Source organism: Marmota marmota, unplaced genomic scaffold (assembly GCF_001458135.2).
Source record: "Marmota marmota marmota unplaced genomic scaffold, marMar, whole genome shotgun sequence".
NCBI lineage: Eukaryota > Metazoa > Chordata > Mammalia > Rodentia > Sciuridae > Marmota > Marmota marmota.
Window position 1 is genome coordinate 2,942,387 of NW_025999927.1, and position 25,612 is coordinate 2,967,998.

The window sequence follows — 25,612 nt, forward strand, 5'->3', positions numbered from 1 at the left end:
CACTGCTAGCTGGGTCCTCAAAAGTTCATCCAATAAACTCAACATACTGTCACTAAAACAATAACAGACAGAAGGCAGGGCTTCATGAAATTATAATAAAAAAAGGGCTCGGTGATCATGCCTATAATCCCAGGGACTGGGAGGCTGAGGCAAAAGGACTGCAGATTCAAGGCCAGACGCAGGACCTCAGTGAGGCCCTGTCTCAAAATAAAAGAGAGAAAGGGCTTAAGTTACGCTCCAAGTATGTGTAATATGTCAAAGTACGCTCTATGTCATGTATATCTAAAACAATGTCAAAAAATAAGTAAAAAAGGGCTGGGACATGGCTGAGTGGCAAAGTGCCCATGGGTTCAATTCCCAGTGCTCAAAAAAAAAAAAATTCTAATAAAAAAGAGACTGAGATAGATACACATACATACATATTTTTTTTTTTCCCCCAAACAATGAAAAGAGGACAGGGAAGATCAGGAAACCAACCTTAAAGTCTAAGAGAATCGTTTTGCATTCAGAATGTATTGTTTTGTTTTAATGGCCACAGGTAACCTCCACTTTCTCATACTGACAAGTATCCCCTTAACAAGAACATTAAGCAAAGACAGAGAAATGGGATTACAGTCCACTCGAGAGCTGGCTGCTTCTCAGAGAAGTGGGCAGCGACCTGGGGACACAGACTGTGGTGGAGAACCTGGCCTCCACTTAGCTGGTTTAATGTGTCCCCACTATCCCTGAGATTGAGGGGAGAAGACCCCACAGGAAACAATAACCCCACCACCGTTGCCATGAGCCCGGCTTCAAATGCCCCAGCAATGCTGAGCTGTGAAAGGAAGGCGTCCATTTCCAACCAAATGGCAGAGGAGACGTTAGCAATTAAAATGCTACTTTGAAAGGTGAAGGAAAAACCTGAAGTGAGGTCATGCAAACCACTGCCGGCTGGTCCCTAAGAACCCGCTCACGGACGCCTCTGCTGGAGCCTCTTGGGAACTTCTAGTCCACGCAGGAAGTGGACCTCTAAGCAGATGGGCCCACTCAGGTTTCCCGGGTCACTCTGAGAGATGCTCATGTGAGTGACAGTGTGAAGCCAGCAGTACCTGGTCAAACCTGGGGAAGAGCGTGAGCAGCACCTGCCATATCCGATTCTTCACCCGGTGCTGGAGAGAATTCTGGTAGTAGCGGGCTCTAGACTGGTTCACCTGCTTGTCCTGGGGGCAGGGAAGGCAGCGTTAGACCAAGGAAGGGCTCGAGACTACCGAGAACAGACCAGGAAACTTCGAACTGAAGAGGTTCTGGGCACAGAGGTCTTTGTCCCTCCAAAAGCAGTTAGGAAAGTAAGAAAGACACGGAATGAGAGCAGACTCCTAAAGCACCTACGTGGCCTCAGCTCACTCCACTTCCCCTCCGCCATTCTCCCTACGTCCCCATTCCTGTCACTTTGCTGCATGCCCTTTGTCGTGGTGGCCGCCAACAGTGGACTCCAAAAGACCTTCCTGCACACGGCGCTTGCTTTTTCATCCTGTCCTCATGCCCTCCCACCTGGCAGGTTTCATCCAGAGCTCAGCCCAGATGTCCCTTGCAGGAGCCTTGCTGGAGCCCGTCTGCACAGCTGACCACGCGTCTCAGTATATCTTGTTCCACCTGAGAGCATACCTGCTGCCTCCCAGCATGCATCTGTCCAGGCCACTTGCTCCACAGAACACCATGTGCATACAGCACTGTAAACACAGTGGCCATCAGCAGGCTCAAGGAACCCACCCGAAGTGGGATAGTGACAGCCAACACTCAGCTAAGAACACAGAATGCCAACCTCATGCTTTCTCCTGGTACAAAATATCTAGAAACAGAGTAATGCTGGACTTTTCACTTGTTAAAAACAAAGAGAAATAAAGCATATTTACTTTGTCCAACAGCTTGATTGCAAGATCCTCCATGAATGACTTGTGGGCCGTGTTCGAGCCGTCTAACAGACACAGGAATTTGATGGCACAGACCCTCACATAACAGTCTTCCCTTTTAGTACTAAAAACATGGAATGGTGAACTATGTTACTATGTTTTAAACAAACAGAAAAATACATTAACTGTTAGTTTCAAAATGCCATGATAAATATCAAATCCTCCCCAAAGTCATCTAAGATCAAGTGGCACATGCTTAATGACAACACTTCTAATTCAGGAACAGCAGAAGGTAACAAGGAACACACCAGCGGGAGTGTGCCCACCAGGTGTGACCCAGTACCACCCGTCCAGCTGGCCAGTCACATCTCCTCTGTAGACAGAGGGACCTGCTGGAGACCCAAGAAGCTCCACTCTTTGAAGCAACACAGTTCTGGGTCACCATGGGCACAAAGACATGTGCATCTCCAATAAGGCAGACACATATCCTGCACGTCCCATGCTTTCAGTCTCCAAACGCAGAAAGATAAATTAGGTGAAGTTGTTAGCGGCATTTCCACATTGCATTTTAAGTTATAACATGAGTGGACGCCATTTTAACAGCAAAGCAGCTGTGGAGCAGAAATCCATGGGCCTGGCAAGAACGGGCCCGAAGCCCCACCTATCATTGTGCTGAACAAAAGTGAAAAGAACCAGACACTTGAGCACGAGTAGCTGATGACACAGCACCGCAGCCACTCAGGGCAACGCCTGCTCCAGACAACTACACAGCCACCGCGGGGTGTCCGAAGCTCAGGATCCGAGCAAAAGATACACTTAGTCATCTCCTTTGTAAACACATAAGTACTGGAAAGCCCTGGGAACACAGAAACTTGGAAAAAACGTTTCATGGTCTCCAAAAAAGTCAGGTAAAAGGTCAGACAAGAATCTCATCACAAAGATCAAAACCCTGCAGCCCAGGCCCACACGCATCCAGCGTAGCTGGGCACACTCGTCTCCGACATGTCAGTCACACCTCTAATTGTTATGCAGGCGTGGTCCCAGCACCCAGGCTGCTCTGTGGGTGCTTCTGTTTTTGCATATAACATTTTGACCTGTCAAAATGGTGAACTTGAATAATTGATACATTCACAAAAAAAAGAAAGATGTGAGGAATAAAGGATTTAGACTGACGGCTACCCAGGCACCCAGAGGAGGGGCTGGGCCTTTATATTCTCCAACACCACTTGCTCACTGACACTAGACTTTGCGCTCCATTTTTAAAAGCTGATTAAATTTTAGAAAATGTCGAAAGCTGTGAAGTAAATACATTAGCAAGAAAGATGATTTTTCCTTCTCTATTTTTTCTTCATGGTACTGGGGATAGAACCCAGGACCTCACCAGTGCCAGGCAAGTGCTCTACCCAGGTGCAGTTTCTGATGTGCCATTGAGGCCTTGCTCCACAGCTTGTCCCAGAGTAGATATCATTTATCAACTCTGACAAACACAGCACAACTGCCGTCTGGTACTAAACCTGGTGTCCCCCATGCATGCTAACACACAGGGACCTGCCACACTTACCTCTCCATGACAACATTGGTTGCACAGTCATGTCCCAGACTCTCTATGAAGGCCTGTACATCCTGAATAAGTCTTTCCATAAGAAAAGGGAGAAAAATCAAGTTTAGATTAAAAAAAGAAACCCAAAGTCCAAAAAAGCGACTAATGCTCTACAGTCTTCTAACGCCTCAGAGCAAAGACTTGTACCCACACAGGTAACGGGACATCAGGACGAGCTGCATCGACAGCACTTTACCTCTGATCACGTCTGAACACAGTTCCAAACGTACACGCCTCTAGGATGAGTTCGCTGTAGTGCCTGGCGCTGGAAAGAGACCCCTGGGGGTCTCTGGCAGACGCCAGCCATGACCGGCAGCAGTGACTCATCAGTGTATTGAAGACCCCAGTTTTTACAGCAGACATTTCAATGATCTTGTACATAATCTGAAACAAAATAAAATGGTGACTTTATCCTTGGACTGAGTTTAAATAAAATAAGTTGCTAAAAACTGTTACTTGAATGGATTCTAATGACAGTGTCAACAGAATCATGACTAGTATAAAAAATTTAAAATTCATTACTTTTAGAATAACTTTGCAAAATGGTCAATAATCCCAGAATGCTAATTTTTCATTTCTCAATAATAAAGATACATAAAATTTGCTGATGAGGATACTCGTTCAGAACTCAGGGAAACAAGTGCCCCAGGGAGCAGGATGGGGGAGACACCTCACTGTGCTGTTGGATTCCCTTCAAATTTGGCCACTGTCCTGGCTCTGCCTGAGGCAGCCAGGACCCCCATGCAGGACAGGGCCTTGAGCAGGGGACGCCAGAACCCTGGCAGGATGCGCTACAGGCCCCACTGTGCAATGCTGGTGCAGCCTCTGCTGTCCCTGTGCTCACCCTCTGCGCACCAGGCATCAGCACAGGTTACCGATGATGCCCAATACAATGTAAATGCCACACAAACAGGTTACACTCTCCTGTTCAGGGAACAACGGCAAGAAAAACATCCGTGTGTTCAGTACACATGCAGATTTTCTCAGATCTTTTAAACCTACTGTTGGCTGAACCTGTGGATGTGCAGTCTGTGGGCAGAGGGCTGGTGAGACCTCTCAGAGCCAGAGTCTTTTTAAATCTTTGTTTTTGGGAATTGAACCCAGGCCCTCACACATGCTAGACAAGCACTCCTCCCTGAGCCCAGAGAGACCTTCTGCTAGATCAGATCCAGCGGAGTATTTCTCCAAGGAAATCCCAGCAGGACAACACAGATAGGTAGTGCCTGCCTTCCATTCCCCAGGGAGAGGTGGGAGTGCAGGGCAGCCCAGCTCAATGCCAGGCGCTAGCTGTCCTGTTGGAATGTGCCACCAGGTCACAGTGTCCCTTGAGAAGGGACACCTAGGTTTTCAGGCAGATTCCCCAATTCCCAAGTGACCAGCTTATTCAGGATTCCAACACTGTGTGAACCAAACACGCTGGTGAGGCGGTGAGGCAGTGAGTCAGGTTTCTTCATCCCACGACAATTCCGGGCTCAGGAACACATGCTGGACTCATGGTCACGCCTCAGTCAACCAGCAATCACACACATACCACTCCTCCCCCGTGTCCCATGTCACATGCATTAAAAAGAGAAAGTCACCTCTTTTATCCTGAAATATGCCTGGCCCTTGGTTTTCGCAGCGGTGGCGAGAATGGTATCATCAAAAACAAACTGAACGAAAGCTCTCAAGTTGGGCCAGAACGTCAGCTGGGTGTTGCTCAAGGAGGTCAGGACTCTCCAGGCCACGTCGAAAGACTCCACACAGAGCGACTCAGATGAGGTCAGCAGCTGGGGGAGGGAGATGGGGGCGACGGAGCACTTAGCCTGGGACCCACGCTCACACCCTGCCACTCTGGGTCATGCCACTTGCTCACCTGGGGGACCAGAGCCTTCATGCAGCAGAACACTGGTGAGACCCGGTCAGAGGGCAGAATGGAGAGGGCATCCAGTGCAGCACACAGGGTCTGTGCTGGTGTACGCACAGAGGGCAGTGAGGGCTCCAGCTTGTCCTCTTCTGCGGCTGGCTCAAGGGGGTGGCACCGTCTCAACAAGAAAGAGAGGCAGACCCACTGATCGTGGACATACTGGGCTACAATCTTCCCCCATCCTTGGCAAGACGATGACTCCTCAAAAAAACTGAAAGACCCGCGTCACCATGCCACACTTCGGCAATCCAGTCTCCGTTTCTTTCACATGCAGTTTGCTGTCCTTATGAAGGGGACACAGACGCTGTGGTCTGTGTGTGGTCTGTCCCCAGCAAAACCCACGGGTGGCTCCTTGGTCAGCAGGGAGGTGGGGGGAGAGGCATGGGGGTCCTCTCAGAGCTCATGAGTGGACCAGTGCTGCTCCCAGCCTGGGAGCAAGTTCTTCCTCTCGAGGAACTGGACTGGTGACCGCACATAGGTCCCCGCAGCGAGGCTGCCCTCGTGCTCTCTGGTCTACATCTCTGTGCTCTTCTGATCTCTCTGCCATTGGTACGGCAGCATGGGGCCCAGCATGCACCCACACCATGTTCTTAGGCTTTCCAATTTCCAGAGCCACAAGCCAAAATAAACTCCATAAACTTCCCAGTCTCAGGTATTTTGTTATAGCAACAGAAAACTAAGACAAACACAGTCATCATCAAACATGGTGTCTTCTTACACACAGGCAACCTCATAAACCTATTTTCCAACTACCTGAAAGTAGACACTTTCACAACTTTACACAAGTCCCTGGGAACTAAATGCAGAAATCAACACGTGACAGATATGTTCACCCCAGAAGAAGCTCCCCACCCATCCCACAGCACCCTGGCACTGTGGGCACTCTCCCGTCACCTCGATGACAGCAGAGGTGGGTTGGAGGTGCCTGGACCCACCTGCTGCTCTCCGGGTCCTCTGCACAGGGCTTCTGCAGAGTTTGGTTAAGTGGAAGAGTGGAAAGGAACCTTTCCAGGGGCCCCGTGTTCAGGGACTCCCGCTGCAGGGCAGGCTGCAGATCAATTGCCTCACACACCCTGGCCAAGGTGGCCATGCTAGTCACTCTCTGGATCTGACGAGCAAGTGTGGGCTCCTGCAAGGACAGAGAAGCAAGCCCCCAGTGAGGACCTCTGCTGCCAGGCTCCCAAACCCCTGCCCCCCAGCAGCTGGACATGGGGAAACAAAAGGAAACCAACACCCACCACCCAGCGGCACCACTGCTCCTGACAGGCAGTGAAAAGGCAGCGCTCCAGAGGAGGAAGACGGTGACCTCGAGTGGCAGCAGCACACACCAGGGCTGGTGCCCCACAACCCCTTCCTGCCCACTTGCGTCTGCACCCACTCCCAGGGCGAAGTCTTCTTTTGCTATACACTGATGCATGATTTTTTTTTTTTTTTTTTTTTTTTAAAGAGTCCAAATCGCAAGTCCTTCCCTTGGTCAGCCACGGGCACAGCAGACAAGAGCCGGGCCCGGGACCACAGTGCCAAGGCCTGCACTATCAGCAGCACCAGTGAGGACAGGTCACGCCCGGGTTTCCCCACCTGTGAATTGGGGACAATGATGGGATCTACTCTACAGGGCTTTGTAAAGTGTCACACAACTGGATTATTTCATGCAGAACACCTGGGGCTCCACAGGCATGAACATGAGGTAGGGACTAAGATGGCCTGGCTGCTTTACACAGAGAAAGTCAAGATGGTGACCTAGCAGTGAGTTCAGGAGCCTGAAACCTCTAACCAAGGGGTGGGTGCCTACAGAAGGTGGGAGGCTGAGGTCAGAGGATCCTGGAGGCTCCAGGGTTGGGAGCTGGAGCACTGTGTGGAGCGGCATCTGCAGGGCCTGGATGGGCTGCTGCAGGGGACAGGCCAGTGTGCTCTGGCCTCCCTCGGCCCTGGATTGCAGCACCTGAGACCCATGCCAGCAATGGTGGGCTCTGTGTGGTCTCAGCCCATGCTGGCTGCTTGCCAGGGCCAGCACTCCACTGCTCTGGGACAAGGGCTTGGCTTCCATAGTACTGTCACCTGCAGGCACTATTTTAACAACTAAGTCTCAGCAAATATTTTCTGTGACTTCAAAATACTGCATAACAAGAGAACATGCATTCCCAGTGTGCCTTGTCAACAAAACTTTAGTCTAAGAGATTACCTGTCCACTATCGGTCTCCTGAAGGTGCCGAATGCATGCGTTCTTCAAAGGAGAAATAACTCTGCAGATAGGGGCACCCGCTTTCCACCCCAACTTCAGCTGGAGATGTATGAGCTCAGTTAAGACCATCAGGTACAAGTGGCAACGGTCGAGATCTGAAACCTAGAACAAGTGTTAAAACACATGCGGGCACAGGCTGGCTTGCAGCAGTGTGGACACACAAGCAGGACAGGCGGGTCTCCCTGTAGCCTCCCAGGCCCTGCGCACACCGACTGCACGCGATTGTCAGGCCACTTCACCAGCAAGGGCATCATCTGTCCCCACACCCAAACGAGACGATGTCCTGCCAAGCTATGTGCACGGGACTGCCGTGCTGTGTTCAAGGTAAGAACACGAGGCTCACACACCAGCTCTGCACCCTGGGGCCAGCTACCTCACCTCCTCAGGCCCAGCGTCCTTAGCTACAGGTAGACAGCAACACCTGTCCATCACAGGGTTTTAAAACAATGAAATGAGAGAAAGTGGTGGCCTTAGTCATTATTTCAACCCAACAGACTCTGTGCAACCACAGGAAGCCTCCACAGCACAGAAACACCCGTCAATCTAATCTGTTTCCACTGAGCAACTGTCTGGCGCTTTGCTGGGTCCCGGGAAGCAGTTCCATGGAGGAAACAGTTGTCACATGTGCTGCAGAATAAAGGACGAGGAGTGGAACGGGTGCTGGCGCAACAGTGGCAGGGTCCGGTGCTTCCTCTGGGAAGGGGCCTGGAGAAGCTCCCAAGGAGGAATGACAGGGGCTTTGGCTCTCGACAGGCACACCAGAGAACCTCTACTTGAGCTGCCCAATGTGGGGGGCAGAGGGCAGTGCAGGCTGGAGACAGGGCCTCCTGTGCAGCTGCAACTTGGGACGAGAAGAGGGGCAGTGCCCAGCTCTGGAGAGCACCAGCTCCAAAGTCCACACAGCAGAGGATGGACATTCCACCAAGAAAGGGAACCAGGGGCTCAGGGGAATCGGGAGCAGGATTCACCGTCAGTAAGGATGGGCAACAGTCTAGAGGTGGCCAGAAACAGCCCACATGCCAAGGATCACGTCAACAGACAGGGACCTATTGGCTAGGGTTAGCTCAGGGCAGTCACAGACAATCTCATCATGTCTGTCCTACTGAGATAAAAGCCAGATCAGAACAGGGTGAAGTCCACACAGAGCTCACGGGGGTGGAAGGTGTGGGACTGAGAGGGCCTGGGCAGCGAGGGGCAGGGAGGGGGGCTGAAAATCCAGAAAAGACCGGCAGCACAACACCCTGCCAATAGCACAGGAGTGATTGGGGGCTGCCCAGTGCTGTGGGCGAGGGAGGTCAGGAGCAGCCTGGGTCCCGGGCACAGGCGGGCATATCCAGCAGGCAGTTGCACAGCTGCCCCATCTGCCAGCCCTGTCCTCCTCCACGCAGGGCTACGTGTACCATCGCAGATGGTCACCCTTCCACAGTAGCCCTGTTAGGAGGCCACCTCATGACCTCATTCGGTCATGAGACACCCAAGAACTGTTGTGACACCAGGCAGTGCAGGGCCGAGCCATGGGGATGGGGACAGGAGACAGCAGGGCATCCACTGAGCTCTGAGCTCCCACTTCACTGGTAAGGTAACACCTGGTTTATTAAAGAGTAAATTCTCAAAAGACTTCAGCACTATCATAAAGAGAGTTGACTTTTTAAAAATCTTTGTGAGTAAAAGAAAATAACATTAAGCCTTCCCTTTCTCAAGTTATTTTTAGCTTGCAATCCAAACAAAAACATTTAGGTTATGTAAAGGGTGCATGACAGGTCTTCTGTGTATGTTTGAAAATTTCCAATAATAAAAAGGTAAAAATATGGGGCTGGGGTTGTGTCTCAGAGGGAGAGTGCTCACCTAGCATGCATGAGGCACTGGGTTTGATCCTCAGCACCACATAAATATAAAACAAAGATATTGTGTCCACCTAAAACTAAAAAATAAATATTTATAATAAAAATAAAAGGCTCTTGTCCAAAAAAAAAATTAAAAATCCTAAAATGATAATAATAATACTGAGGATAGTAAAATCATATTAGTGCAAAACTTACAATACTATTGCTGCCTCATTAAACGCCCTTTGGAAATTCAGACGTGGGCGTGAATTACAGCTGTGGGTAAACACCACCCCCAGCTCTGTGCCACAAACCCTTGGGCCTACCTACCAAACCTGTTTGTCTACTTTTTCACACTTGTTCACACTGGAAAGTGATTAACTGGACTCTGAAATAAAAGTCCTTTAAGTAAGTACATTTTCTCACTTTCTTGGCAACCTAAGCTTTAATTTACTTCAACATTTGTCCCAACAGGTGTCAAACAACAACAAAAATGAATGGATGTTTCTATAAAATCGGTTATTTTTCAGACTATTCCTGAAAGGGAAAAAACTCTACTATTTTTAGATGTCCTGGAAAGAACCCACTCTTTGGAATACAGGGAGAGCAAAGACACAGCGATCACAGAGCAGCGTGAGTCCAAACCCACCGTTCCTAAGCCTCCCTGTGGCTCAGAACAACCAACAGAGCTAAAAAAATAACCAACGCCCTGGTCCCAACAAAACCTGCCAAACCAGATGTGCACCGAATGTGGAGTACCTCAACCACTACGCACCACCTAAAACGACTTCCCTGAAGCCCTGGGAAGTAGATAGGTGTACTGTCTCCATTTGTCAGGTGAGGAAACTGAGGCTCAGAGGAGCTACATAAGTGGCCAGGTCACAGACCATGACACCAATGGAAGGGGGACAAGGAAGCTCCAAAGTCCGTTTCTGCTGCTTCTTCAGAAACTATCATGTGAAGGCAATTTTTCTCCTCGGGTTAGTACAATGACTGCCAATGGGAACATGAAAGGAGGTACAGGCAGGTTACTCACGGTGCGGAGCTCGTCCATGGTGAGTCTCCTGAGAATGAACTCGGACACACTCTCTGAGGCGGACATGAGGAGGCTCTGCAGAAGTATGGACACCTCATCTGTAGGGAAAAGCATCTGGCTACAATGACAGAAGCAAGCGTCTTGGAACAGAACATCAGTACGACCTGGGGTAACCTTAACTGACAGTGTTTTCCTGTGGTCACTCCTGCCCCAGGGACATCTATACCCAAACCATCACCAAAGAGGGACAGCCCTCGGCAGAATGGCCAGGGACACGCCCCAGAACACTGAATGCAGCTGTGGGCCTAGGGAAAATGCTCACACATCCTCAGGGCAGCACACAATCCAGAAAGAAGTGACCCTAATGGTCAGGGAGCCCCCTGAAACCTCCTTCTGCTCATCTATGATTGCAACAGACCCAGGAGCAGCAGGAAAGCAGTGCAGCAAGGGCCGTAGTGAGCTAGTCAGAGGATGAACAGAGAGACCCAGGAAGTGGAGAGCCAGTGTTCGGGAGGCTGCAGAGAGGAGGAGCCCGGGAAGTGGCCACTAAGCTCTGTGCTCCTGCTCACCCGCAGCAGGCGCTGCACCGCACACCACAGACTCCAGCACCGACCAACGGACACCTCACAGCCCAGCCCCAGCAGGGCCACAGGATGAGACAGGTGACGGGCAGCTCCAGAGAGCACTTTGAGGGGTAGAATCAGCACCCACAAGAGCTGGGTAACAACACGAGGCCAGGATCTTCCTGGATCAAATGGCTGCTGAGCAAAAGCAGCATTTGCAGCAGGACTCAAATGAGACCCATGGTCCCAGACCATGACAGTCAAAACAGCAAGGGTAAAATGGAGAACTTTCCCAGGAAACCACAGAGTCTCAGCTCACAGGAAGGACAATCTACAGACCATATGAAACTATTAAAGCAGCTCTTATAAAAATGCTTCTTCAAGCAAACAGAACACTCTTTAAACAAGTGGAACAGAAAGTCTCAGCAGATAAATCAAAGAGATACAGAAATCTTGAAGACTAGGAAGTATAATAACTGAAATAAAAGAAGAGACAGGAGTCAATGAACTTAAAAATAAGTCACTAAAAATATACAATCTGAGAAACAGACAGAAAAATATCTAAAAACAAAAAAAGATAGACTCTCAGATGCCCGTGGGGTAATAACAAAGATCTATCACTCATGCCATCAGGGACCCAGAAGGACAAGAGGAATAGTGTGGTGCTGAAAAAGTATTTGACTTAAACACAAACAAACAAACAAACAAATAAAACTTCCCAAATGTGATAAAGGATATAAATCTACAGACTGAAGGAGGTCAGGAATTTCAAAAGGATAACCACCCCTCCTTAAAGGACTCCTGCCCAGACACCTAACCACATGCTAAAAACTGGGGATGAAGCAGTAATGCTGGAAGCAGAGAGAAATAACATAGGAGGGGAGATTCTGAACCACCCTAGGGGCCAGAGGCCAGCAGCTTGACAATTCAATCTGCTGAAAGGTAAGATCTGTCAAACCTTCAAAGTTATACCCAGCAAAAGTATCCTTTAGGAGGTGAAACAGAGAGATCCTCAGATGAAGGAAAACTAGTATTATTCATTGCCAACAAAGTGTTCCAAAAGAAATACTACAGGAAGCTTTTCAAACAAAAGGGCTTCAATGCCACAGGGACACCTGAACATCAAGAATGGAAGGAGAGCAAAGGAAACCTGCAAGCACCAGTGAATGGCAGCTTCTTTTCTCAAGTTCTTTAAAATGGCTGATAACTGAAAGCAAAGATAACATCGTCTGAAACAGCTCTGCACAAATGTAAATAGGAGGCAACTGTAAAGGGGATGGGAGTGGGAAGGAGCCTAAATAAGGTGGGAAATTCCTATATTCACTTCAAGTGATTAAATATTAATTCTAAGTAGACTACAGAAAGTATGTACATTGTAATTCTACAGCAAGCACTAAAATAGCTGAACATTTAGCATAAACACAATAGTAGGACAAACTGAAATGGAATACAAAACATCGTAATATTCAAATTGACCAAAAGAAGCTATAAGAAAGGAAAGAAAAAAAATTTTAAAACAGAAGGGAAATAAACAGAATACAAAAAATAAAGTGACAGACCTAAATCCTGACACAAAAATGATTAGATCAAAAGCAAATGGGCAGCCCTGCCCAGTGGCATGAGCCCAGAATCCCCGCTCCTCAGGAGGCTGAGGTGAGAGTACCACATGGGCCCAGGAGCCAGGGGCCAATCTGGGCAATGAAGGAGAAAAAAAAAAATGAAAAATATAAAGAAATGCAAATGATTTACATCAATTAAAAGAGAGACTATCAGGATAGATTAAAAAATCAGGCCCTTACCACATGCCGTCTGTAAGAAATCCGCTTCAAATACAATGGTCTAAATAGAAGTCAGAAGAAAATCTACCACGTGAATTCGAATCCAAAGACGCCGTTTCTATAAAGCCTCAGATAGGGAAAAGGAAGCCGCAGAGTCAAACCCAGGCGTGCCCAGGGGGCCAGTCTCTAAGGACACTGCCACGAGGCCCGCTGGGAGAGTTCTGTCTTCCACACTGGTGAGGTGTGGTGCTAAAAAAGTATTTGACTTAAAAAAAAAACAAAAAAACACAAAACTTCCCAAATGTGATAAAGCCTGAGCGCCTCCTTCCAGAGAAGGAAACTCATGAGAATGCCCCCTCCTCACCCTGAAGAAACCAACCAAGACGCCCGCAGGCTCAGACAGGAGACCCCAAACTGCAAAGGTACAGCAAGAACAGCGGGAAAAGGCTCCTTCCTTGGGCCTCAGTGATGAGTCCCCACGACACCAGCAGCACCAACATGCTCAGTGCAAAGTGATGAGGGAGAAGTGAGCGAGAAGCCCGCAGAGCAAGAGACAAGCCATGAAACAAGACGCCCCAGCCTGGGCTCTGGCTTCAAGCCACAGTTCTGAGCCTGAAATGGCTCCGGAGTCCCCTGGCTGTGTCCCACACCTGCCGTGTGCAGGGTCAGCACTGCACAGTGCTCCCGTCACAGACAATGGCAGGGCAGAGGAAACCTGGGGGTGCCGGGTACTTCTGTGGCTTAAGTGGGGTGGCTCCCTGGGTGCGACACACCCCAAGCCCATGAAATTGTACAGCTTTTTAACATCTCAATCACACCTCCATAAAGTGGTTTTAAAAGAACATCAGTGTCATTAAAGAGCACCAAGCATATGTGGGAAAAACCTTTTCCAAACTGCATGCAGGCAAAAAGGAAAAGCCAAAGCAGGGTCGTGGAGGGGGCCTGAGGAGCAGCAGGCCAGCTCGCCCAGGGCGGGCCCGGGGCCCAGGCTGGGCCGTCACTGTGCGTCCAGGACACATGACCCCACACGCTCACTTGTATCGAGCATTGCCAGGACTTTTCAAAGGCACGTGACCCCACCCAGCACTGAAAACCCAAGGACAGTCACTGTCAGGACATGTTGAAAGGATCCAAACCAATTCTCTGAAGGAGCCAAAAATCTGACAAGTGACTGTTCACAGCAGCTGGTTTTGCTCCTATTAGAGAGGATACCAAAATTTTGATACCAGACTCTATTTCATAAACACGCATTCAAATCTAATCATATCAATATCACTAACTTAATACCAATGAATTTTTAAATAGCAAGTTTCTAAAATTACAAATGCAATTGGTCAGAAAAGGTTGAAAGCTGAGGTTCACACATCAAAACTCTCATCTCTGAAGGCCACGTGGTCTCCGCTCGCCCATACATCTTAGCTGGAGCAGAGCAGTGTGCTCGGTGCCTTCACCCACACCATGTGTTTCCTACACCATTGGAAGCAAAGCAAGTACAGGATCACCCCCTCATTCACGCCTCAGCCTCCTGCTTCCCACAACATCTGGCTTGGTGGCAACTGGAAACGGACCCTGCTAACCAGATGTGACAGATTGACCATTTTCAGTGGTCTGGAAATTAATGAGCAAAAGCATACATTTTTTTAAAAAGCAAATGAAACACTTAAACACGCAGCGCGACCAGTACCTGTCACTCACTGGAGCCCCAGCTCCCTGATGCCCACACCCCCCAGGAGATGCTCTCCTTCTCCTGAATGCAGCGCCCACTGAGCAGGACACGGTCCTCACCCTCCTGGGCGCCGGAGCCTCTCAACATGCATGTGTGCAACAACGTCAGCAGCAGCTGCAGACACCGGTCGGTCTTCGGCACCGGCACGTAGGCGTTCGTACTGAACTTCACCAGGGCTCCCAGCAGGGGATCCAAGAACAGCCCCAACACATTCTGTGTCCTTTGCTTTCCACTACACGTGAAAAAACATGCCCAAGTCAACCACCTCCAAAGCACAGGGGTTATTTCCCATCTGTACTCTGGGGGTTGGTTGGCCGAGTCACACACAAGGTCACCCTACGGATGACCAAGCACCCAGTACCCACAGTGAATCTCTCAGTCTCTACTTTCTCAAGTATAGTGATTCTCTAGAGCAGAAAGCACAGGGCAGGTCCACGGCTACCACCCCCAGGCCCTGGGGAACCTGTACCAACTTAGGTATAAGTCATCCTGAGGGCCTGCTTCCATGACACAGAGAAGCAAGACACAAACTAGTCAAGAAGAGCAGATGTGTTTAAAAAGTACAAAAAAATTGACGTGGCTTTATCCTTATTATCATTTTTTTAAAATTATGTATTTTACAAAGGAGTCAGATCCAGTAATGCCTCCCCCCAATCTTACGCTGGCCTCCCACAGCCCAATCCTCTAATGCTGGTAGAAAACCAGGGGTTTTTACCTTCTCTAATTAAACATTAAAATGTTAAATTTAATTTAGTGTTTAACTTAGAAACCTAAAAGCACCAGTAAGTCCCCTTTCCTATGTACTGGCTGTTAATTTTAAACACTTCGGTGTGTTACCAATATCGTGGCCCAGTCCTGGGACACTCTGGGACCAGCTCTACAGGAGGCACTGAAGAGCCTGAACACGCGTCAGACATCTGATGGGTGTTCTTGTCACCAGGTCCATTACCTGTTTTGGGCCTTCTTTGCTTCCACATCCACTGCCAGCAAGACCATTGTAGCCGTCAGCCGGGCCTCCAGCCCATCAGGCACGAGGCTGCCTTCTCCTGCTGAGGGACAGAAGTCAAGGTTTGCAAGACATTAACAAAACCCTTCAGAGATGCTGCTTCAGAGGCAAAACAGCTAAGTGACAGTGCCTTCTCATGTTTATAGTAGAGCAACAGCCATGGCCCCCGAGGGTCAGTATCACGTGCTCGTGAAAACAAAACCAAGCTGCACGTGTGCTGCATGCCGCACACTGACCACACCATGGTCCCCATACCTGGGAACCTACAGGCAGCATGAGAGGAAAGCTGCAATCACACACTACGAAGGACACAGAACCAGAGCCCCGAGAAGAGGAGCAGGTGCCGCAGCAGAGCACTGCCCTGGAGGGCAGCAAGAGCAGGCTCCCTGAAGAGGAGCTGACTGGACAGCTGAGAAGGACCAGCTCGGTGGGAAACAAGACCTCCAGACAAGGAGAGCAGCCAGGGCTCTGCAAGGGGAGGGCCTGCCCGTTCCAGGACACAGCACGCCCAGCACACCCCCATGGCCCCACAGGAACAGGTGGGATCAGGACACCCAGGAGCCCAGCAGAGGAGTCTGTCCTCCAGGAAGCCTCTGAAGGCAACCCACACAAGAATGAGGGAAAATGCTTAAGATAGAAATTAGCATTTGAAAATATTTCCCCAGAGACACTGTGAAAGAGGACAGGAGAAGCCAGAGGAGGCAGAGGGGAGGCAGAGCAGAGGCCCGAAGGCCAGGCTGCAGGCCTCCACCCACCTCTTTTCTCAAGGAAAAGCACAACAGAGAGAAATGTTCCAAGAAAGATAAACTCATGCATGCTGAAAGGATAATTATCTGATCATTTAAGACCTATTCCATGATCAGATTAGAAAAATCAGCAAATGAATGAGTTGGTTTGAAACAAAGGAAATTTAAGACACAGTTAAATTCAAAGATGCAATTTTACCAAATTATCACTAATGACATTAATGAAGGGGAAGCATTAGAAATATAAAAAGAATTCTAATTAATGAGCCTGCCAAGACTCCTTCTCTCATACTATCCCCAAAGAAGGGGTCTTTATAAAACTGCTCTTCAGTGGCTGGGGATGCAGCTCTGTGGCAGAGGGCCTGCCAGGCACCTGCGAAGCCTGGGCTTGATCCCCAGCATGCAAACACACAGACCAGATCCTGGCCTTCACTAAGTATGTGATAAAAAGAAAAAATTAACAATACCATCCTTTCAAAAAAAGTTTTCTCTAAAACTGTTTCTTGTAATCAGTGCATGCTAAAGGAAAATTCTGAAAACAAGAAACATCAATCTGTATCCACGTATTTTCCATTACACAAATTCCAAAACACATCTATACATCTAGCTCCCAGGATCAGTGCTGTAGAATAAATTAATCCACTTAGTAGTCAAACTGCAGGACCAGCCTAGGGATCCTGCAATGGATGAAAAACGTGTGGTATACACACCAGAATTTTATTCAGCCATAAAGAAGAATGAAATCATGTCAACCTGCAGGAAAATGGACAGACTTGAGACCACCGTGCTAAGTGAAATGAGTCAACTCCAACCATCAAGGGTCACATGTTTTCTCTCATGTGCAGAAGCCAGAGAGGAAAAGGAAAAGGGGGGAAGGGTCATCAAAATGGAAGGGAGACCAGTGTAGGAGAGGGGGAGGAGGGAGGGAGGAAGGGAAGGAACACTGGGGAGGGAACTAGCCACATCACGTTGTCACACTGTGTGATGACAGATCCCACCGCTATGTTCAGCTACAACACAGCCACAAAAAATATGGGGGAAAATTACCATATGTGAGAAATAGAAATTATTAATGAAAACTAAAGTGTCTTTGTGTCCAATTCCTACTGTGGTGACTCAGCAGCTTCTGGAAATCTGAAATAGTGTGACATCACAAGTCTCAGAACAGCTGAAGTGCAAACGGGGGGCAGAACTTCTGCGACTCACTTGATCTGACTGAAATTCAAGTTCAGCAAATCAGAATCTGAGAGGCCAGTGAAGCACTCTTGGAAAGCATCTGGCTCGGTCCACACACAGCCCTCAGACTCACCTTCCCAGGCAGGGGACCTCACATACTCCTGGATGAGGTTCTTCACATATGTGGTCAAGGATGCCTCCTGTAGGCCCTGGGAGCCACTGGCAGAGGGCTGCCTGAAGTACCGCTCGTTCCCACGCAGCCAGTCGCAGAGCTGGGAGGGGACACGGAATGGATGGCTTGTTTCAAAACCCTACCTGAACACAGCCTCGCTGGTGTCCCTAAGCCAGCTTCTTTCTTCCACAATAAACTGAACGTTAAGTCCTCAGTACAACAGCCCCGTGACACTCTCAGGAGACAGCGCAGGACTGCATACAGTCTACATGCACTGTGCATACAGCTGGTGGCTCAGCGTGAGACTCGGCTGACCACCTGGCACAACAGTGTCTGTACCACTAACAACGAATTGTCCCACACAAAATATACCTTCCAAGAAAGCATTCTTAAACAATGTCTTTATACAAAATAGCACATTATATAAAACAAATCACAATCAAAAATTAAGACTCATTCCAGCTTCCTATAAGAAAATAAGAACTTTTACTTTTGAAAGAATGTAAGAGTTGATGAAATAAAAGTTGTACCTAAAGTTTCCTACCCTTCTCACAAGCTTATTCTACCATGTATACATATTAAAAAATACTGATTTAAAAGAGAAATGCCATTGCAGCCCTACTCCATTACAATTCTTAGAAGTCCGGCAAAAATAAAAGTCACAGGATTTCACAATTAATTTCTGATCAGATGTAACTGTGAATTTGAACATTAATCAATATGAATTTAAATGCGAACTTAAATATGTTTTTACAGTGTCTTTCTTCATGTACACTTCAATAAATGAGTTCAAATATGAAGGAAGTAGCCTGACGTGGTGGCACACGCCTGTTATCCCAGAGGGTCACAGGCTGAGGCAGGAGGATCACAAGTTCGAAGCCAGCCTCAACAACTCAGCAAGGCCCTAAGCAACACAGTGAGACCCTATCTTTAAAAATAAAAAATAAAAAAGAGCTGGGGATGTGGCTCAGTGTTTAAGAGCCCCTGAGTCAACTCCTGGTACAAAAAATGAAAATATTATGTAATCAATCTCCCTTTTAAAATCATCTAAAAAATTTTTTTGCATCTGTTAAGGTCATCCAAAATTACATGTAAAGAGGCAAAATAACTAGATTGTTGACATAATAATAATAATAATACATAACAAAGTCAAGGGTACGGCCAGAGACACTCAGGCCAGGCTGCGGGTGTGGCCTGAATGTGCAACAAGGGTTCCTGTGACAGAAGCAAGGGAGGACCCCACCGGGGCAGCCCTGAGAGGGTAGGAACTCTAAGAGTAGGACTCAATGGAAGATGACCAATCAGCAAGGCTTCATTGGTGCCAGTCTCATGGAGTGGGTTCTCATGACAGCAGGCAGTCATACAGCAAAGCCATTGCACAGATATGGCCCTTCTGCCTGGGCCAGCTCCCTTTCCATTCCTCTACCATGTTCTAACAGACAGAGGGGCCTCTTCAGAATGTCAGAACCATGCTGTCTGGACCCTCCAGCCACCAGCACTGTGGGCCTAAAGACCTCTGTAAAGTACACAGTCTCAGGTATTTTGTTATAGCCACATAGACAATTCAATACATAAACATGTACTGATTGAGTATATAAGTAGTTTCATTATTAAACAAAACAAAAAAAATAGAATAAAATTTGGGTTTAACCACAAGCCACCAAACTATAAGCATCCAAGGACAGCCACCATATTTCTATTGCTGCCTGGCAGAGTGCCTCATGTACAGAGGAGGGTGGTAAATAGTCCTCAGTAAATGAATTCAAGGCATCAGGAGATCAGCAAAGCCAGCTACAGGAAAGTGAGAGGAGGAGGAGGACGGAAGCAGATGTGAATGAATTACAGAACCCAAAATTAAGTGGAGCAAATAAAAACGTGGATCCTTAATTAAAACAAACAAACAAACAAAAAACATAAAACAGAAAGGCCTGTTATCCCAGGGGGTCAGAGGCTGAGGCAGGAGGATCACAAGTTCAAAGCCACACATGCGCTTTCCAACTCCCACCTCAGGCTCACACAGATGGCAAGATGGGCAAGATGAACTCAGGTGGACTAGAGCCCACAGTGTGCAAACCAGACCCGCCAACTGCAGGGCGAGGCCTATGGGGACACCTGAAGAGAAACTTCAACTATTGGACCTAAGGACAGGAGACTCGTTTACTGGGTATTTGAAATAAACCACTGCCCCTCACTCAAGTTTTTTAGGTGTGAGGGGCTATTCTTAGGCCTTATCTTTTAGCAATACAGGCCAAAATACTTATAGAGGAAATAGAATCTGATAGGATTAGACTCAGAATAATTAAGAGGAAGAAAGAAAAGGGAGGTCCTAGGTGAAGAAAACTGGCCATAGTAGTGATGGCACTGTATGGGGACAGATACATGAAAGCTGTTAGACTCTTTAAGGGTTTTAAAATTTTCCTACTTAAAAAAAAAATTTAATAATTAAAACAAGATGAAGAAGTGTCCAACCTCAACAGACACAAAATCACACCGAGATGACCTTTCTCTCCCACTAGCCTGGAGAAGGTTCAAGTGTCCAAAGCAAAATCCAAGCAGTCTGCAGTGGATGGCACAGCAGTACCCTTATCCCTGGAAACCGTGAATGTCACCTTCTGGGAAAAGGGTCTCAGGCCATCACTCAGTGGAGGATTCCAGGAAGGAGCCCTGCATTACCTGAGGACCCCCTGGCTCTCATGAATGCCAGAAATCTGAAGGTGCTGGGCTGCTGGGCTGGGAGGGGAAGGGCTGCAGCTCTAGAAGCTGGGGTGAGGAGACGGTTCTCCCTGAGAACCTTGGTTTCAGCCCATGAAATTGACTAAGCCCCAGCAGTGAGTAAGAACAAACACATGCTATCTTCAGCCACTCTATCTGTGGTTAAAAAAACTAACACACATTCATGGGGGACACATGGCCGTACCCCCAGAACCACATATGCACTTCCCTTACCAGCAATCCCACTCCTAAGAACCTGTCCTACAGGCAGATGTGCAGAAGTGAACAACAAGATCACCCAGGCAGCCTTCTCTGTAAAAGCAAAGACTGGTCAACACAGGAGCCCAGCAATGGGGTGGGGTGGGGGGGGGGGCTGAAAGAAGAGAGCACAAGGACCCAGGGGACACTATACATGCACAGCGTGAGAAAGGCCTCTGCATGCTGACCAAAACTCATGAAGGCGCTTTTAGTTAAAGTCTGAAGGGTGGCACGCAGAGTTTGCATCAGAGGCTACCACTTCTTTAGGGATAGGCAGGGCAGAAGAGCAAGACCAGCAAGATGCTCCTGGCCAGTGATTTCAGTCTTCAAACCATGGAGATTCATTACCTAGTCAGGCAGGCGAAGCTGAGTGTATAAAAACAAACTAAGAAAAGTTATTTGCAAGATATATAACTTATCAATACCCTCAATATAAAAAAAAAAGCATTTATTCAAATAGAAAAAAAAAAACAACACTAAAACCCCTAAAAGAAAATGCAGGAAGGATGGAAACAGACAATTCACAGAGGCTATATGAAAAATAAGAAGCATGACAGTGTCGAAAACATGAGGTATCAGAGAGAGACAAATGACAACGGCAAGTACCATGCTCATCTACCAGAGGTGAGAGCTCCCAGGGGGAGGCGTGCAGGCCTGCGGGCTGTGTGGTAACGTGAACACGCACCTCCAGACCCCCAGGCTCCCCTCTGTCCTGCAAGAATCTTAAGATGCTGAGACCCAGCAGTGCCAATCCTGCGAACCCACCCTCTAGAGAGGTGTAAATAAGTCAAAGCCTGTGGGAAAGTGCCACACTCAGTGTGTTTATGAGAGCAAAAACTGCAGCCAGTCCAATGGAGAGCTGATTAAAAACCAAAATATTTCATCAACTGAATTTTTAAATATCACAAGATTATTAGCAACATGCCAAAATACTCAGATACATGAAAACAAAAAATAAAATTCAAAATGGTACAATCTTAATTACTGTAGGAATATTTTATGTAACAATATATTAATACATCTTTTTAAAAATACACGATTAGCCAGGCACAGTGGCACACACCTGCAATCCCAGTGGCTCGGGAGGCTGAGGCAGGAGGATCATGAGTTCAAAGCTGGCCTTAGCAAAAGCGAGGCACTAAGCAATTCAGTGAGACCCTGTCTCTAAATAAATACAAAAAAGTGCTGAGAATGTGACTCAATGGTTGAGTACCCTTGAGTTTAACCTCTGGTAACAAAAAAAAACCCAAAAAACACTTAAACAAAAAGCAAGAAAGAGTACATATGTTCATGGGAAATAAAATTAAGGAACAAACCAAAATATATGGATTCAGTTTGACAACAAACATTACAGGTGGTTTTGTTTTATTTATATGGTTCTATATTTTTTCTAATTCCATATAATTAGTTGCATCACAATTAAAAGAGTAAATTCTTAGTGTTTAAAGCCCTCCTTCATTCCTCTGCCACACGCTGGGATCAACTCATCCTCCTGCACCCGAGGCAGGTGTGTCACACCTCCTGTCACACCATCCAGGCAGGTCCCTCATTCCTTTCCATAAATGATGGTCACAACGGCCCTCAAAAGGAAATCACTCCTCCTCAGTGGTCTCTTAGGCACTGAACAGACATGTTTTAAATGTATGGCTCCTACCCTTAAAAAAGGTAGAACTCAAGCAAGTATATAATAAATAAGAGCTAAAATCAGTAAATTAATAGTGTGAATTAAGTCCCATTAAAAAAAAAAGAGGCGGTGGCAGCAGTCGAGCCCTGCAGAGTCCCCTGAAAACAGAGGTGGTCAGAGCGGCAGCAGGGCTTCCAGGCCAGGAAGGTCAAGGACTTGTCCTCTCGAAGGGCAGCTTCCCAGTAGTCTGGGCCATGCAGGGGAGGAGGGAGTCTAACACTAGGACCCAGAGTCAGGAGAATTACCAATGACCCCAACGTCAGGCAGAGGCCACTACCTGAGAGAACTGAGAGTTGTCCCTGCTGCTCATGCTGTGGGGACTGATGTGGCCCAATCCTCATGGCACCTGGTCAGGGACCCTCCCAGCTCCCCTGCAGCCCCAGCTCCACTAGAGGACCACACACAGAGCCACAGAGTCCCTGCTGGCAGGCCACAGGTTGATCCTGGCATGATCCTGGCATCCTACATGAATAGTCAGAAGCAAATTCAGTTAGAAAGTGAGTTTATAAAGCATTGAAGCGCTCAAGTGCGGTCTTACCTCTGCCCACAGCATAGTTCCTCGTCCTAAGGACTCCTCCTGTCTCAGAGACACGAGGAGCGCAGAGACGTCGCCAAGGGACACTTGCTCCTAGGCAGGAGTTTGAAGAGTACTGTTTAGTATTTGTTAGTGAATGGGTGATCACCACGTGACCTGGTTAAGGTAGAGCATCTCCAGTTAATCACTCTGCACACAGGCCTCCCATCCCCAGGACAGGGTAAATTCACCAAAGTTCCCAGGGCCTGCGGAGCCACACCCTGCTGAAGATGCTGGGCCAGGCTGCTACTCCTGTCCACAACCACGCCCTGAAACAGACCCACAAAGGGAATATGGAGGGTCACTTACCACGTCCACCAAACGCAGGGCCGCCTGAAGTAAATAGCACTGTGCCGCACCCCGCAGCAGGACCTGGTGTGTGACCATGGTGCACCGAAGAACGTCCCTGCCACCAAACAAAGAGGACCCTTCCACACCCGCCACCTAGACACAGGGCAGCCCTTCCCACACTCCAAAGATAATGCTGACCATCAGTGACTACTGATATAATTTTACAACTGCTAATGAGGAAAGTCAAGGTCAACAGAACCTCAGAGCTGTTTTTTTTCCCATTAGAGTTCAATTTCAGTATGAAACAAATCTCTTCTAAAAATAAGACTAAAAATAAAGACGCTTTTAAAGTATGAATTTTACATTTTTTGAAACACACTCTAATCAATATTATCCATTGATATTTTATCTTTAGTTTCATACTTACCAATAAAAAAAAAATCTTGCTGGCCTTAAAATGGTCAAAGTCCAAGAACACGTATCTTGTACCCGTTTAAAATTAGTAATTCATGAAACAAAGTGAGCTCAACTACATAGAGTGAAATCATTGACTGAACCACATGCTTTAGACTAGAGGACAGAGAAAAACACGGACAGAAAAGGCAAACAAACAGTCCTGTACCTGAGGGCCAACAGCCCTTCCACGCCCAGGGCCTTGCACCGTGGGACACTCGCCAGAGCCCTGGACAGAAAGAGCACAGGAACCGCACACCAGTGCCTGCTTGTCATCTTCTGAAGGAACCTGAGCAGAAAGCCACCTGGAAGAAGGGGGAAAGGGCGTCTTTGCCAAAGAGCACCAGGAAGACGCTCAGTGCCCTAAGGTACGAGGGAAACGCAATGCCACCCCAAGGGTGACTCCACACCTGCGGGGACAGCAAGGTGGCGGGCTCCAGAGACCTGGAGGGCACCCGGGGGGCATGGAGTCTGGACCTGTGCACATCATGGGCGGGCGTGCCAACGGAGCAGCCACCCGCATAGAGTGGGCTTCCCCAAGACACCATCGACGCACCCTATGACTCCACAACTCCACTTCCAGGAACAACCAAGAATGTTGGTTTCTGGTCCAAGAGAACCAAGAATAACAGGCACAAACCACACGAGTGACTGCCAGCAAACTAGGGGATGGACAAGATGGGCACTGCCCACATGGCGGCATGAGCCAGCCACGGGCAGGAAGGGTAACACCTGCATGAAACTCGGAAACATGGCTCAGGGAGAGGGGACACTTTGCCGCACGGGTCCAGCTACAGCAGCAGAGTGGCTGGCGGTTGCCGGGAGCTGTGGGAGGGAGAGAGGGAGGGCTGCTACCGGCATAGAGGTTGCTTTGGGGCTGATGGAACACTCTGGAATCAGGATGGCGGTCGTACAAGTGTGAGGACAACCAACCACACTTGTTGGTTAACTAACAACACAGGACCGAGCCTGTGAAAGGGCCACTGAGAATTTCAATGAAGCTGTTGTTGCTTAAAAAAAAAAAAGAAAGATTCCGCATTCTTTCCGTTTCCTTCCTATCTAGGAAGATGAGACCCATGGCGCCGTGGAGATGTGGGTCGCCATGCAGGTATACTTTTTGAAAAAACTAGCAGTAAGGCTTCAGCTGGCAGGAGCAGGAGGCCGGCTTGACCCTGGCCTCAACAGTACACCTTCCTCGTGGACCTGTTCTGCTTCCCTGGACTCCGACACTTCTCTCCCAAGACTCAGGGATGGTGCTTTCCTTCCTTCTCCTCTGGACTGAGGGGGGTCAGCCAAGGCCCTAGGGCCATGCAGTTAGTGACAGTCATCATTTTCTCAGATCAGCACTGCAGAAGGACTTTAAGAAAGTTCGGAATTGCCCATAGGGGTTATATGTATTTCATATCTTCTAAAGTAACCAACACAAAACTAGATATATTCACAGAAACTGTGACTGCAAAAAAAAAAAAAATCACCAAGAACCGTGACCAAAGATTTCAACTCTCTTGTGGGCACACTGACCAAGTTCATGAAACCTCAGGGTATGGCCAACCCTCACTCACGACGCCAGGAGACAGTGAGGTGCCTCATGCTCATCCCATGGACTTACCAAGCCCAGCTGAGCCATGAATGCCAGGCACCCTGACCCCCCCTGGTGGCACTGGGGTGTGGCCCATGCGGGTGGCTGGAGGCCAGACACTACAACTAAAGCAGGGCTCCAAATTGAATTCTCCATCTGTTTTAAAAAAGCAAGCGAAACCACTGACTTTCTGTAAACTTCTAATAATGACCGAAACAGACCGTGTTTCCCTTTCTCCTGAGTTTTGAACTGAGTATATCATTGGTCATCTGGTCACCTCGCTTGCAGATTAACTACAAAGGACAAATAAGGATCCCACAGCCTGGGTCACCTTCTAGCTCATGGAGCAGGACTGAAGGAAGGACCTGAAAGCACAGCATCCGGCTGCTCCATCAGGG

General features: G+C 48.2%; 1 protein-coding gene across 1 annotated transcript in view; it reads right to left on the bottom strand.

Annotated features, from left to right (window-relative positions):
- Tarbp1 (TAR (HIV-1) RNA binding protein 1) overlaps positions 1-25,612 on the bottom strand; it is a 48,594-nt gene that overhangs the window by 12,136 nt on the left and 10,846 nt on the right. The window contains exons 8-22 of the mRNA XM_048800382.1: positions 23,805-23,940; positions 23,201-23,297; positions 22,856-22,945; positions 17,625-17,763; positions 15,513-15,612; positions 14,623-14,795; positions 10,497-10,594; positions 7,578-7,739; positions 6,331-6,524; positions 5,345-5,606; positions 5,070-5,258; positions 3,686-3,873; positions 3,451-3,522; positions 1,893-2,013; positions 1,089-1,199 (exon numbers count right to left, since the gene is read on the bottom strand). Coding sequence (XP_048656339.1) covers positions 1,089-1,199; positions 1,893-2,013; positions 3,451-3,522; positions 3,686-3,873; positions 5,070-5,258; positions 5,345-5,606; positions 6,331-6,524; positions 7,578-7,739; positions 10,497-10,594; positions 14,623-14,795; positions 15,513-15,612; positions 17,625-17,763; positions 22,856-22,945; positions 23,201-23,297; positions 23,805-23,940 — 2,132 coding nt within the window. The remainder of the gene's footprint in view (positions 1-1,088; positions 1,200-1,892; positions 2,014-3,450; positions 3,523-3,685; positions 3,874-5,069; positions 5,259-5,344; positions 5,607-6,330; positions 6,525-7,577; positions 7,740-10,496; positions 10,595-14,622; positions 14,796-15,512; positions 15,613-17,624; positions 17,764-22,855; positions 22,946-23,200; positions 23,298-23,804; positions 23,941-25,612) is intronic.